The sequence below is a fragment of the Lepisma saccharinum genome, chromosome 4 (assembly GCF_977018435.1).
Source record: "Lepisma saccharinum chromosome 4, izLepSacc3.1, whole genome shotgun sequence".
Classification (NCBI taxonomy): Eukaryota; Metazoa; Arthropoda; class Insecta; order Zygentoma; family Lepismatidae; genus Lepisma; species Lepisma saccharinum.
In genome coordinates, this window is record NC_139232.1 from 17887475 (window position 1) to 17899910 (window position 12436).

At 40.7% G+C, this 12436-nt stretch overlaps 1 protein-coding gene across 1 annotated transcript in view; it reads left to right on the forward strand.

The window, feature by feature from the left end:
• The window catches only part of LOC145986856 (uncharacterized), a 33973-nt gene extending 25235 nt beyond the window's left edge, over positions 1-8738 (forward strand). Inside the window, exon 3 of the mRNA XM_083121328.1 lies at positions 8629-8738. Coding sequence (XP_082977454.1) covers positions 8629-8738 — 110 coding nt within the window. The remainder of the gene's footprint in view (positions 1-8628) is intronic.
• Positions 8739-12436: the final 3698 nt, after the last annotated feature.

A 12436-nucleotide genomic window follows, 5' to 3' on the forward strand; every position in this document is an offset into this window, starting at 1 on the left:
ATGTAATCCTGATAGACACTCGCCGCATTGTTGTGACAAAGGAAGAAATTCAAGACTGAGGGACAAAACTTGATGTTCGTTGGAGAAATTTTCTCCATACCCAGATAGTACAGACACTTTTCTGGTAGTTAGTGAGTAGTAAACTCTCCATGGCAAACTATTAGCGTGCTACAAACTTCTATCCAGCTATCCAGTTACCAGAATTGGAAGTTGCAGCAAGCTTGCCACACTACACTTTCTTCTCTTCCTTGTAGCTTTAATGTTCACATATGTTTCGAAGGGTGTTAAAACACATTTGCTTGCTAATTACAATTAAACATATCCTTATTTGGTTAACGAAAACTTATGTTTGTTTTACACTTCTTTCACACTGCCATCTAGCGTCCGCTGCAGGAAACATTAGCTTACGTCGCCATGTTGTCGTATCCACATTGCACTTCATTCCACTGTATTTCAGTTTTATTTCATGTTGTCACTATTATTTATGTATAATGGTCCTCTATTGTTATACTAAATGAGTGTATCTATTGTTATATATTTTTAAAATAATGTATCCACCCACCCACACCAAGCTTGCTTTGACAAGCTATAAGGAAGCTACAGTAAACCTGCCACACGTTTGTGTGCTAGCTGGGTAGAAATATTTGATATAGATATAAACAGGGCCGGACTGGGACTTCCAAGACGGCGGCGGCAATTTTCCTCAACAGGGCGCCGATTATGAGCAGTTGGGAAAAAGAGGGCGCCAAAATGTTTTCAGAAGGGCACTGAGATTTTGCTTGGTGTCCCGGTGGGCCAGTCCGACCCTGGATATAAACATTTGATTACATTATCTAAATGGTGTCATTTATTAAATCTGGAAACGCTTATATCTTGGTCGGATGGCATAGTGCAGAAGTTCCCAAACTTTTTTGTTTCACGGTGTCTTTAGTGTTTCAAGATTTTCCGCGGCGCCCAAGTCAGATTGTAGGCCTATCTAACACTTTTAACGCTTAGTTAGTGTGGCTAGGTTGCTTGCCTTAAGTTAAAAAAATAAACACATATTTCAAATTAAAAAAATGTGAGTAAAAAGTACCAAATAAGCCAATGGAACAATCATATCATTTGAGTGAAAACATTGGAACAATTCGCGGCGCCCCCTGTTCACGTCTTGAACCGCTGGCATAGTGTAACCGTAAGAACAAGTTTTAGCAGAGATGAAACCCGAAGCCGATTTTAACAAGATTGCTCCGTCGGCACCTTCTCCGGTGAACAGCTTCCCCTGCGCTTTGAGTGAGTGAGCTGTTTACTCTCTCCCCGATAGCTGCAACTTATCATCCTGAAACACGACGCCTTTTACTTCAGGCACTGCAGATCCTCTCGCGACGCCATTATCTGGAGTCTAATGGGCCTCGTCTGCCAGGTGCTTCCCCCCTTTCCAAGTGACACGATTTAATTGGCTCCTCCGAGTCTCTATCGGTCGTAAAAATCAAGGTATAGGTAGCAGGAGCTGCGGTGAAAGTGTTGCCAACTCATGTCCTTCACGAGGGAACACAAGACCCGGAACGAACTATAGTACGTTTCGGGAATCTCTGGAGCAAGCGAACGAGAACAAGTCCTCTGCGCAAGTAGGACTCGAAAGGGTACGACCGATCAACGCGCTGAGAGGGTAAGTGAGTGCGTGGAAGGGAAACGCGATTGCAACTACCAGCCGTTTTCATCAGCGCGCACTGCTTTGCTCTTCCCGCTAGCTTTCTCCCCTTCTCTACCTTTATGGTAGCCTTGATACACAGATTCCCGAGAGAGAGAGATTATTTCCAAGAGGCCCTTCAACAGGAGTGATATATTTTCGAAAACGGAAATGCTGGCGACTGTTGAATTTCAGATTTCAAAGATTCTTTGCAAACGCCCTGTACAACACAGACGAGCATATGCAAACTGAGTTAAAGGAAATCAATCAGTAACACCTCCCTTCAGCTTGCATAGGAGCGGTACAACAGGAATACCTCCCCTAGAATGAAAACCGGTTGTGGACGTTCATCCCAAACTGCCGAAATGCCTACCCGAGAATTAAATCAAGTTGTGTGCTTTCATCCGTACAGCCGGAATGCCTCCCCGAGAATTAAACCCTGTTGTGAACGTTCATCCAGAACGGTCGAAATGCCTACCGGAGAATTAAAATAAGTAGTGTGCGTTCATTCGTAAAGTCGAAATGCCTCCCCGAGAATTATAACCGGTTGTGGACGTTCATCCTACATTGCAGAAGCGCTTACCCGAGAATTAAAATCGGTTCTGGGTAGAGACCTGCTCAAGACCCAGAAAAAAAAACGTCTGCGAGGAGGCGCGCCTACAATAATATGCAACACGCACGTCAAGCCCAGCCCTCTGCTTCTGGGCCATCGTTCCGAAACACCCTAGGCTCCAGACCACGATGATGAAGAATTTTTCTTTATGGTACACAGACACACTTCTGTTGATGTGAGAAAATGAGCAGGGAAGATGAGAAGGAACTTTTCGTAGAACAACCCATTCCTCCATTACGCCTCCGATCAAACTCTATCTACTTCGCAAATATATCTTGCAACCAATATCTTTGAGGTGTTTCTGTTGTTCCGCCTCTCATCCTCCGCACTACCTCCAACCTAGAGATCTTCAGTGCAACTTCTGATTATTCAGGTGCAGTGCTGGCAGTTCATAATAATTTTCATGCTTAAGGAAGGACACGCATCCCGTTCAAAGGCTATAAAATAACGATACACATATCTGAAATATCGCATCTATTTTTCTCGTGCACCTAAAATAATTATAGAAATTCCAGTGTATAATGTTCGACCCTACGGGGAATAACCACATTGCCCTTCTCCAATAACACAACGTATGGTTTGGATCAGGTTACGTCCCTCTATGATTTTCATTATCCAAGTTCGACAACTGAAATTTCCACTGATTATAAACTAATTCGGGACACTACTTTTTTGTGTAATTGAAAGTAATAACATATTTCCACACATAATTGGAAAATTTAAAATTAAGATCTACAAGAGGTGCCGCCCTTGCTTATTGCAAGTTGCTGTGAAGGCATATGGGAAGTGGGGGTAGGATTCCATATATTCATAAACTCAGTGATGTAATCAGCATCACGGGGGTACTAATCCCCTAGTATTACACTACCCATTTAGAGACTGTGTGAATCCCAGAGCAGATTGAAGCAGGAATATTGCAGGAAAAAGTTCCCACCTGATATAGCACATCCCGGGAATCGATGACAGGTACCCTGCGTGGAAATCAAACGCCCTAACGCTACACCACATTATACCTGTATTTCAAGTAATGGGTGCCGGCGATCCATCTCACAAATATTATTTATCCCCGGCAGAAGAAAAAATTGGTAATCCCTGTCGTGGATGTTTCTATCCCTGCCATCCAAAGAAAATTGAATTGAAAAGCATATTATACCATTTCTTAACTGTGGCGCAAACACCACTGAAAAATCATTCGCGAAAACAGTTAATTAACCTTTAAACAATTGCATCACAGATAAAGATATATATAAGCACATGTTCATCTAAGGCAGAAAAACCGATGCACGGACCTCAAAATGGGAATCGCCAGTCGCAAGAAGTTTTGTAATAATCCGCTATGAGGCGCTGAGAGCACCACTCGCACTTTTGCTTCCACTTCTTCATATATATATCTTTATCTGTGATTGCATCCTATACTTCGCGTCTCAAGTTCTATTTTTAAATACTAATTATTTATTCGTTTATTGTCTTCGGGTGCAGAGGTTTTATAAAAAGCTCCCAGAGTAACGCCATTGCTCTGTGAATTGTCAAATAAACTACTCGTCAGCTTTATTCGTTGGAGGTACAGTTTCCGCCACACGGCGTCACTGAGGAACGTGCAATAGATATATGGTCAAGTTTCCTTGGTGTTACTAGTTCAAAAGCTCTGTTTGTGTATGGGTTTTGTTAGAATACAAAAACACTGTTTATAAATTCCGTGTATATGTTATCATAAGATTTAATGTCCTAGGTACTTAGTACTGAAGGCAATAGTAGTTTACTGACTGCTAACATGTACAACTTGGCATACCTGCCCCCTTAAAAAAAAACTACCCCAGGAAATGAAGTCACAAATACGGCACTGAGTGAGCACCCCCTCCCCCCTCCAAACAAAAAGTCTCCGTACGCTTACTTGCATGTGTCATGTTGAGACGTCAGTATTCTTTAATTTCTAACTTTGCATTCGCATAGTACTCCCAGGAGAACTGGTAGTGAACTGGTAGTCAACCCGTTGATTACAAGCCCTAAGACGTCGTTCATGGTTTTAGGTGTTTAATATTATGGTATTACAAAATTTAAGTGAACAGACTAAAGCAGAATCGGCCTCAATTTTATGATTTTTAATGTTGTCATGGTAACTTGTTGTTAAAGTTTGCAAGTATGTTATAATGTAAATATATAAATACATATGTTGTAATAAATAACACACACACAAACACACACATAACTATATACACAGGGTGTTTCCGCGCTGATGATACAAACTTTCAGGGATGATGGAGAAGGGCACATGTATCAATTTGAGATAAGGAGCCCTGGTCCCGAAACGACTTAGTCGAAAGTTATAAGCGAAAATCGGTGTATGAAGATGAAATACTTTTATTACCTGCACAAGTTTCACAAGCTGCTACATTCACAACAAGTGGCGTCCCCCAGCTTCGCTGCAGGCATGACAAGACAGCCTTGTGTATGAGTCACCTGTAGTAGACTAAAGAGGATCTCCTGGCAACAATTCTCAATGGCTGTGACATTTTTCGAAACGACACCGGGGTTGTTCAAACGGGTAAGCCAGAACTTTGTGCGACAATGTCATGCTTGCAGCGAAGCTGGGGGACACCACTTTGAACAACTGTTGTGAATGTAGCAGCTTGTGAAACTTGTGCAGTTAATAAACGCATTACACCTTCATACACCGATTTTCGGTTATAACTTTCAACTAAGTCGTTTCCGGACCAGGAGGGTTCCTTACCTCAAATTAATACATGTGCCCTTCTCCATCATCCCTGTAAGTTTGTATCGTCATCCCGGAAACACCCTTTTTATATGTGGTAATATGTTAATATATAGGGGTACGGCACGGTGACTTCATGAACATACTGCATATAAAGTGAAAATTTACATATGAATTGTTTAGAAAATACTTGGTAAATTGTTACCCGACCAATAATACTAATAAGCTAACCCTTAAATTTCTACTAACTTTGGCTCCTTGGTTACTGAAAGTTGAACCCCAACCATTCCATTACTACTCTGTATAAACGGCCATGCTTCACACCACTCTTTGGTGAGCCTAGATTTACAACAGCAGAGCCATTAGTTTCGCTCTAGACTACCAAGGAGCCAGACATTCTTTAAGCCAGCATCTCACAGGTGTCTCTCCTCCCTCGTTTGTTCTGGGGAAAAGAGCTTCCCCAGCCCACTGGCGCCATGCCAAATGACACAGCAGACCGCTAACACGACTTACGTTGCATTACATTGCCAACGATGGTGTCGTTGTGCCCAGACAGACTGTTTTGTATGCGTCTGGCGCGATTTCATTACACAGAAGAATACACGTGAGGTTAATTGTTACGGCCTCCAATGCTTATGGACTGGGCATCCTTTAAGTGCTCTGGTTGGCTGCTAAGAGTGTGACATTTGTGGTAGCACAAGCCCTCGTTTTTTGCCCAAATGGGTGCACGATTGGAGGAAAATGAGGAAATTTGTTGAACAAATGTAACACATCACTATATGGGCTATTTATGGTGAAAACGTCCATCCTCAACTCTTAAACCTAACTCATTCATTCATTACCTAATGAACTATCACTGAGGACTAATATCTCGTTCCCTAGGTTAATAGCTGATGCTGTAAACTGACACTCAGCACGCACAAGGGCAAACAAAAAACAACACAGCGCCGCAAAGGATTATCCTGCCCTTATGTGTCCAGGCACCAGAGTTTCGTTGGCCTTTTGACTTTTCAGTGCCTTAAAACAAGTGACATTTACGTGTCTGTAGAAGGCTTCACCCTTACACCCCCAAAAATAGGGTAGAAATCATGTAATCATAATAATAATGGGTAGTCAGAGATGGAGATTATTCGAACAATATGTATAGGCGGCTCTGGGGTTTACTCAGTCTAATGAATGACCTAGGGTCAACCCTGAGTATGTAAAAGGGGCCGAGACGTGGCATTGATCATATCACCTCCACAGATGGCCCAGATCGAGAATATGTGGAGTGTCTTTGCCTCCACACCGCCATGAAGCTTCATCGCAGTGCAATCCACAAATGAGTGTTTTACCTTTAATTCAATGTTCTTTGGTACGTGGTAAAGTACGTGTACGATGTAGAAGAGAATGCAATCTGTCTTCTTAAAGCAGCAACACGTACTAAGCATAAATGTTTGAACTTTCGGAGTTCGAGTTGTTTTAAATCGACTTTACCCACAAATAGGCTAATAGGGATTGAACCTACAGTTTAAAGTGGGATCCGAACCATTTTGTTCCTCCACCGGGTATCGAACCCGGGACCCCTTGATTGCAAGGCGACGACGTTACCACTGCGCCATCGGGGAGGCTCCTTGACTTTCAGAAGTTTCATTAAATGGAAACTGGGGAAACATGATGGTACTCAGCTTAAAATATAAGGGAACTTTTCATACGACTTAATATTTCAGTTTTTTAAATGAAGGCGTTAAGGAAAATAAATCTCATATGTTATTTGATCCAACTCCCACCATGCTTGTTGGAGCTACTTAAGAAGTGGTGCAAGTTATCATGGTTCACGTAGAAACTTGAAATTAGCTCCTTCGAGTAACTGTGAGAGTGCACTGTAAGCATGGTTTGGTTTGCAAATACTAACGCGGTATGTTCTAATATGATGCTCAGATATTCGACATTCGTCGTTCTCCAGTAATAGAAAAGCTGGTCATGTTGAAACTTACTAGTCTTTCGGGTGATGTCTGTTAAGTTTGATGAAGACTTGTTGCAATGAACTGCGCAGAATCTCGGAATTCGTTATTCTGAGGAACTCCAAATGCTATGCTCTATCCCGGGAATCTCAGGAGCAAGGAAACGAAAACAAGTCGCTAGTCGAGTACTGCTTCGCTCGACCCACTTGCTCCCTACCCTTGTCTACTGTTACGCACGGCCTTGGTCACAGATTCAAGGGACAGAGTATAGCTTGCGCCGTAAACTTCGATAGGTTTGTCTGCAAATGCTAACGCGAGATATTACAGTAATCAGCGCAAATAAATAAGTAAATAAGTAAAGAGAAAAGTTATCGTTCCATGGACGGTCTTTGTTTTTCTTCTATGTGAGCCGACTTCCATGGCAGAGTAGTCAGCACAGAGAGCTACACGACTACTGAAGTCCGGGTTCGAATCCCGGCCTGGGCAAGGGTGTTCTTTGTTAGTTTCTTTTTATCAATTTCATCATATCATCGCTCATCCTCATAGCTCTCTGAGTGGCGGTGGTTACCTGTGCTAACTACATATTCAAACTGTAACGGTTCTTTTCCTATGGGGTGGTTATCAACGCTGACCACATAATGTATTTCCTCAATTCATCACAAATTGGTACGTTTTTACACTTGGCTATTTCGTTTGAGCTTAGAGAAGCATGAATCATTTCTTACTCACTTCAGCGCTAGAAATCAAAGTGAGTGGTCACGTGTTTGATTCTCCTTAACTTTTCGTGAAAATAAGTGTGACCTTGAAGTGATCGTGGACATTTTGTAAGTAATTGAGTAGTATTTCTCACATGTAAGTGTATGTGATTTGACTTATGTATGTGTCCTGACACTAATTACTTATAAAATTTGTGGTTAGCGTTACTAACCACCGCGCACAGGCGACAGTGTTTTCTTGACAACTTGTCTTCGAGAACTCCGTGTAAAGAATTCGTAGAAAATCTTGCTAATGAGGAACTTCCATCTGGCTCAGGTAGCGAATTGAGTATTATTGAGGGTTCAAATTCGAATCAGCCTGTGGCTGTTTTCCCACCTAACCCCGTTTGACATTTACCTGGTGTACATAAACAAAATCGTAAAAAAGAGAAGAAAATACAATAAAAAAGAAAAAGAAAAAAGAAAAAAAATTGTTACAAGGAAAGAACAAAGACGAGATTTTAAAAAATGAAGACAACACATAAAAAAGAAACAGAAAAAAACACATTCACGCACACGCACCCCCCCCACACACACACACACACACATACTACACATTTCTGAGCAGGACATTCACGCACGGATGTTGAGATTGATGTACATGATTATGCTGGTTTTGTGAGGTACGATAGAACAACACATACGTAAATATTGCTTGAAGATTTGTCAAGGATTGGATTGGATTGGCGAGGCTCGTATGTAATATATACTGTATTGTGTAGTGTTACTCGTGGGAGCTTGAACAGAGATATTCTGGCGATGATCCCCTTACAAACAAGAATTTGCATAGAATAGTGTACGAGGGAATGTTGTAAAAGCAGGTTATTGTAAAGAATGCCAATGGAGACAGTATGAGAGGTTTGCAGGGATAGAGTGTTGCAGTAAGTAACCACAAACCAAAAGTAGATAAACAAATAACATTGGACTCAAATGCACAGCAACCAGTGCAGGGAACTTCAAGAAAATGTGCAATGTGTATGCAGTACACGTGCAAGACCAATCAGGACAGTTTGGACATGCAGAGCCTGCAATGTACTATTCTGCCTAAGGAAGGGCAAAAATTGTTTTCTGGTGTTTCTTTCAAATTAAAGTATGCAATAACGCAAGTGATTAAGAAAAAGAGTTTAGATAAAATCATTTTTATAAACATTACTTACTATCTTTACCAAAAAGTTAAATATGTGTTAAGTGGGCGGTGGTTAGCATAGGTAATCACATTGTAATTGTTAATAACTATGAAAATAATAAAAAAAGTCCAAAGGAAAAATTCAATTATCTCCCCAATATCTTACATAATCAATGTTACAAATGAATATCTTAAAGAGATAGTCACGATTAGCCGAAAGTTGCAGAAAAGCGACGCTAAATAAGAAAAAGCAAATCATAGTTATATTTGAAGTAATGATGTAGTCTACAACCTCTGCCACTGTCGGACGAGAGTGACTGTGTGAGGGCGAGCATTATCGTGTACGAAAAACCATGAATCTTGTCGTGACAATGCTCGCCCTCACACAGTCACTCTCGTCCGACAGTTTCTGGCTAAGTAGTGGGTGTTGCAAATTGACCATCCACCATACTCACCAGATCTGAATCCTGCAGATTTCTTTCTCTTCCTACGCCTCAAAATCACTTTAAAAGATCTGAGATTTGACGATATTCCGGACATCCAACGGAACGTGACGAGCGTGCGTCTTGAACACCATCCCGCAAGAAGACTTTTCTAAAAGTTTCCTGGACATGTACAGCCGTTCTCAACGGTGCATAGCCATGGGAGGGGACTACTTCGAAGAACAGTAAGGTAGGTTTCATTAAGAATTCGTCTACCTTCGATATTGAGGATCATTCACCGAACTTTATTGTCAGAGGTTGTATATTTTCTTCTCAAGATGTATCAACGCTGCATAAAAGTCTAGCGGATATAGTTCGCTCGGAGTTTATAGCGTCGCCTTGGAACATCTGCTCACAGGTATCTCACGTTTTCACCAACGATGAGGCTGACGCGTGTTTCAAGAAAGAACCAATTAATTGTTGACGCTCTGCCTTTAATTTTCCACCAATGACGACCCGAGTTACACAGCCGATCACGAGAGATCTCTCTACAGCGAAATCCCTTTGTACTAGAGCAGGGGGTAAAAGCTAATTGGCCTTTGGAAAGTGAAGCTTTGAGGGTTAGCAGTTAAAAGTTAGAGGATTGTTTTGCAGAAGAATCTTTTTCTCCATTGCTTTTATTCTATCTCTCACTCTCTCTCTCTCTCTCTTTCTTCCTCCCCTCCTTCCTTTCTTCTATGTTTCCGCATGAAAGGGATTACAGAGAAACTTCGTCGTTACTAAAAGTAGCAAATTCTCCGAAAAGACCCTCTAGACTGTGAGCTGAGCGTGTTCTGTGATAGAATCAATTTCAATGGCAATTCACTGGAAATTCTTCTCATACATAAGTTGCCCAATGTTCATTTCATCTTACCTCCTGTTAACCTGTCATCAGTTGAAGTGGCACCTTATTGATTCTGTATTACATGGCACTTATTTGTTTCCGTTATTTTTACAAATATGTATGTTTACATATTACTAGGGTGACCATACGTCCCGTTTTAGAATCGTGTCCCGGTCGTCCAGTCGATATTATTAAAAAGTCTCCATTTGTCTCGTTTTATAAACGTCTACGATTTATCTTGAAAACAAAGTCTAAATTGGACATATATTGCATGCTAGTAAAAATATATTTTATTGTTTTGTGTGTGTTCCGTTACTTGTAAAGCAGTGAATAAGCATGGCCAAGAAGCGTACACGCAGTTTCAATACGGAATTGCAACATCAATTTAAATTCCTGCGTCTTGATACAAACTCACAAGACAAATCTCGCGTTTTGTGTCTGATATGTGGACAAGGATTTCGGTGAGATTTATAATTGGTTGGTGAAGAACAAAACTGCTCTCAAGAAGATTGATTCTTCTGATAAATACTTGTTGTACTCTTCAATTTGAGTGTAGGAATATCATCAAAGGTTGATCAGAAGGGACAAGAAACACTATACCGAGATTATAATAATTAACATCTTTTGACAATGGGTGATCATATTTCACTTACTGTTTATGATGTATCACTTATGTGATCCATCTTTTAATAATAATAATACGTTAATTATAACATTATTTTTAATTAGCCCTAACCGATTATTCAGGAGGGGGGGGGGGTAAACTGATCTCCTTAAGATGTCCCGTATTGGGGTCAAAATGTTATGGTTGCCCTACATATTACACATTTATAGGTGCACAGGGTGTCGCTGTATAACATGAACAAACTTTCAAACCCTCGAAAATAGGATTTCTTATCCTGCGTTTATATATATATGGCAATCAGGGGGGAATTTGCCACTAGGCTATCGCAGACTATCGCTGTCCAAGGGGGCAGCACAAAAATGAGATAGACAGAAGGGGCAGAAGTGGCATACACCATCGACCATTAAAATTCCTTAATATTGTGATAATAGCTAAATGAAACAACATGTCAAGTCCTTTTACTTCCTTATTTAATGAAAGAAGGTAGAAGGGAGGAGTTTCTAGCGTTTTTCCTAGAAAGCTAACGTGTCCTGTGTCAAACGTTAAAGCTAATCATTCGTCTGCTGGACTACTGATTTCTTTAGAATTAAAAGACAGCCTAAATTTTGCAAAAACTAATTTATTTACTATGAAAGTTAGTATTTAACTTTAGTGGCGACTGATGGTCCGAAGCTCTGGGTGTGCACCAAACTGTATACTCGCTAATGAATACTACCCTGTTAAACTATTTTTTATGCAGGAAATACAAACTTTGAGGTAAAAACTAAAACAGACTGCCTGAACGTAGAAATGCTGGTGAATCATGGAAGCAAATGGAAGGTTAATTAACTTGGAAAGCTTCGGTGTTTTGAAAGAGATGTCATTCAACGAATGAGTTTAATAAAATTAATCGCATTACAGATGTATTTGGGTGTGCATATGCGACTGTGGCAGAAACCTCCACTGATTTATTTCCAAAATACATGAATAACATGGCAGAAATGCAAAATTACATTTTTGTAAGTCTTATGTGCACCCAAAACAACACTTTGACTGGTGTTCACCACACCTGACTTTGGAGCAACGGCAGCAGAAGAATCTGGTTATTCTTCTCTTGCTTGAGCGTCAGAATATGCAGATGTCCCTTCCTTGTTGTTGAGCATCTGCGTTAGTTTTTAGCATTTGCATATTCAGGATGATAGCAAAATCTTAGGAAGTTGTGGAAGTTTTGATGTACGTAAAGACTAGCGTTTCGTTCACCAGACTACGCAAAATTAAAAGCCATTAAAGACACTCTGAAGGAAAAATGACACCTATGTTTCCCTGTCAGTCATTCCGATCCAAATGAATCTAGAGTAGAAGATTTTAGCGGAAGGGCCTATTTTCAGAGGTCACGTAACAGTGCTCGAATATAAACAATTGTTCCTCGAAGAAACGAATGTAAAGATTTTGAAAGCCAATAATTCAAATTCAACTGGGGGGATATTGACAGTTGAAATCAACATCCTTGTCTGTCAGTTCATGGCTATCGTAATGTAATGCAGGTTTCTTTTCCTTTGGTGCGTGCGCGGTATTAGTGTTGTGTGGCGAAATGCATAGTGGAAGTGAAGTGGTGCTTATGAACGAAATGAATATTTATCTCCCATCGAATATCAGTCTCAAATTTTATTTTGCAGATAGGTCTCATAGCGTACTCTTTACACTGTAGATA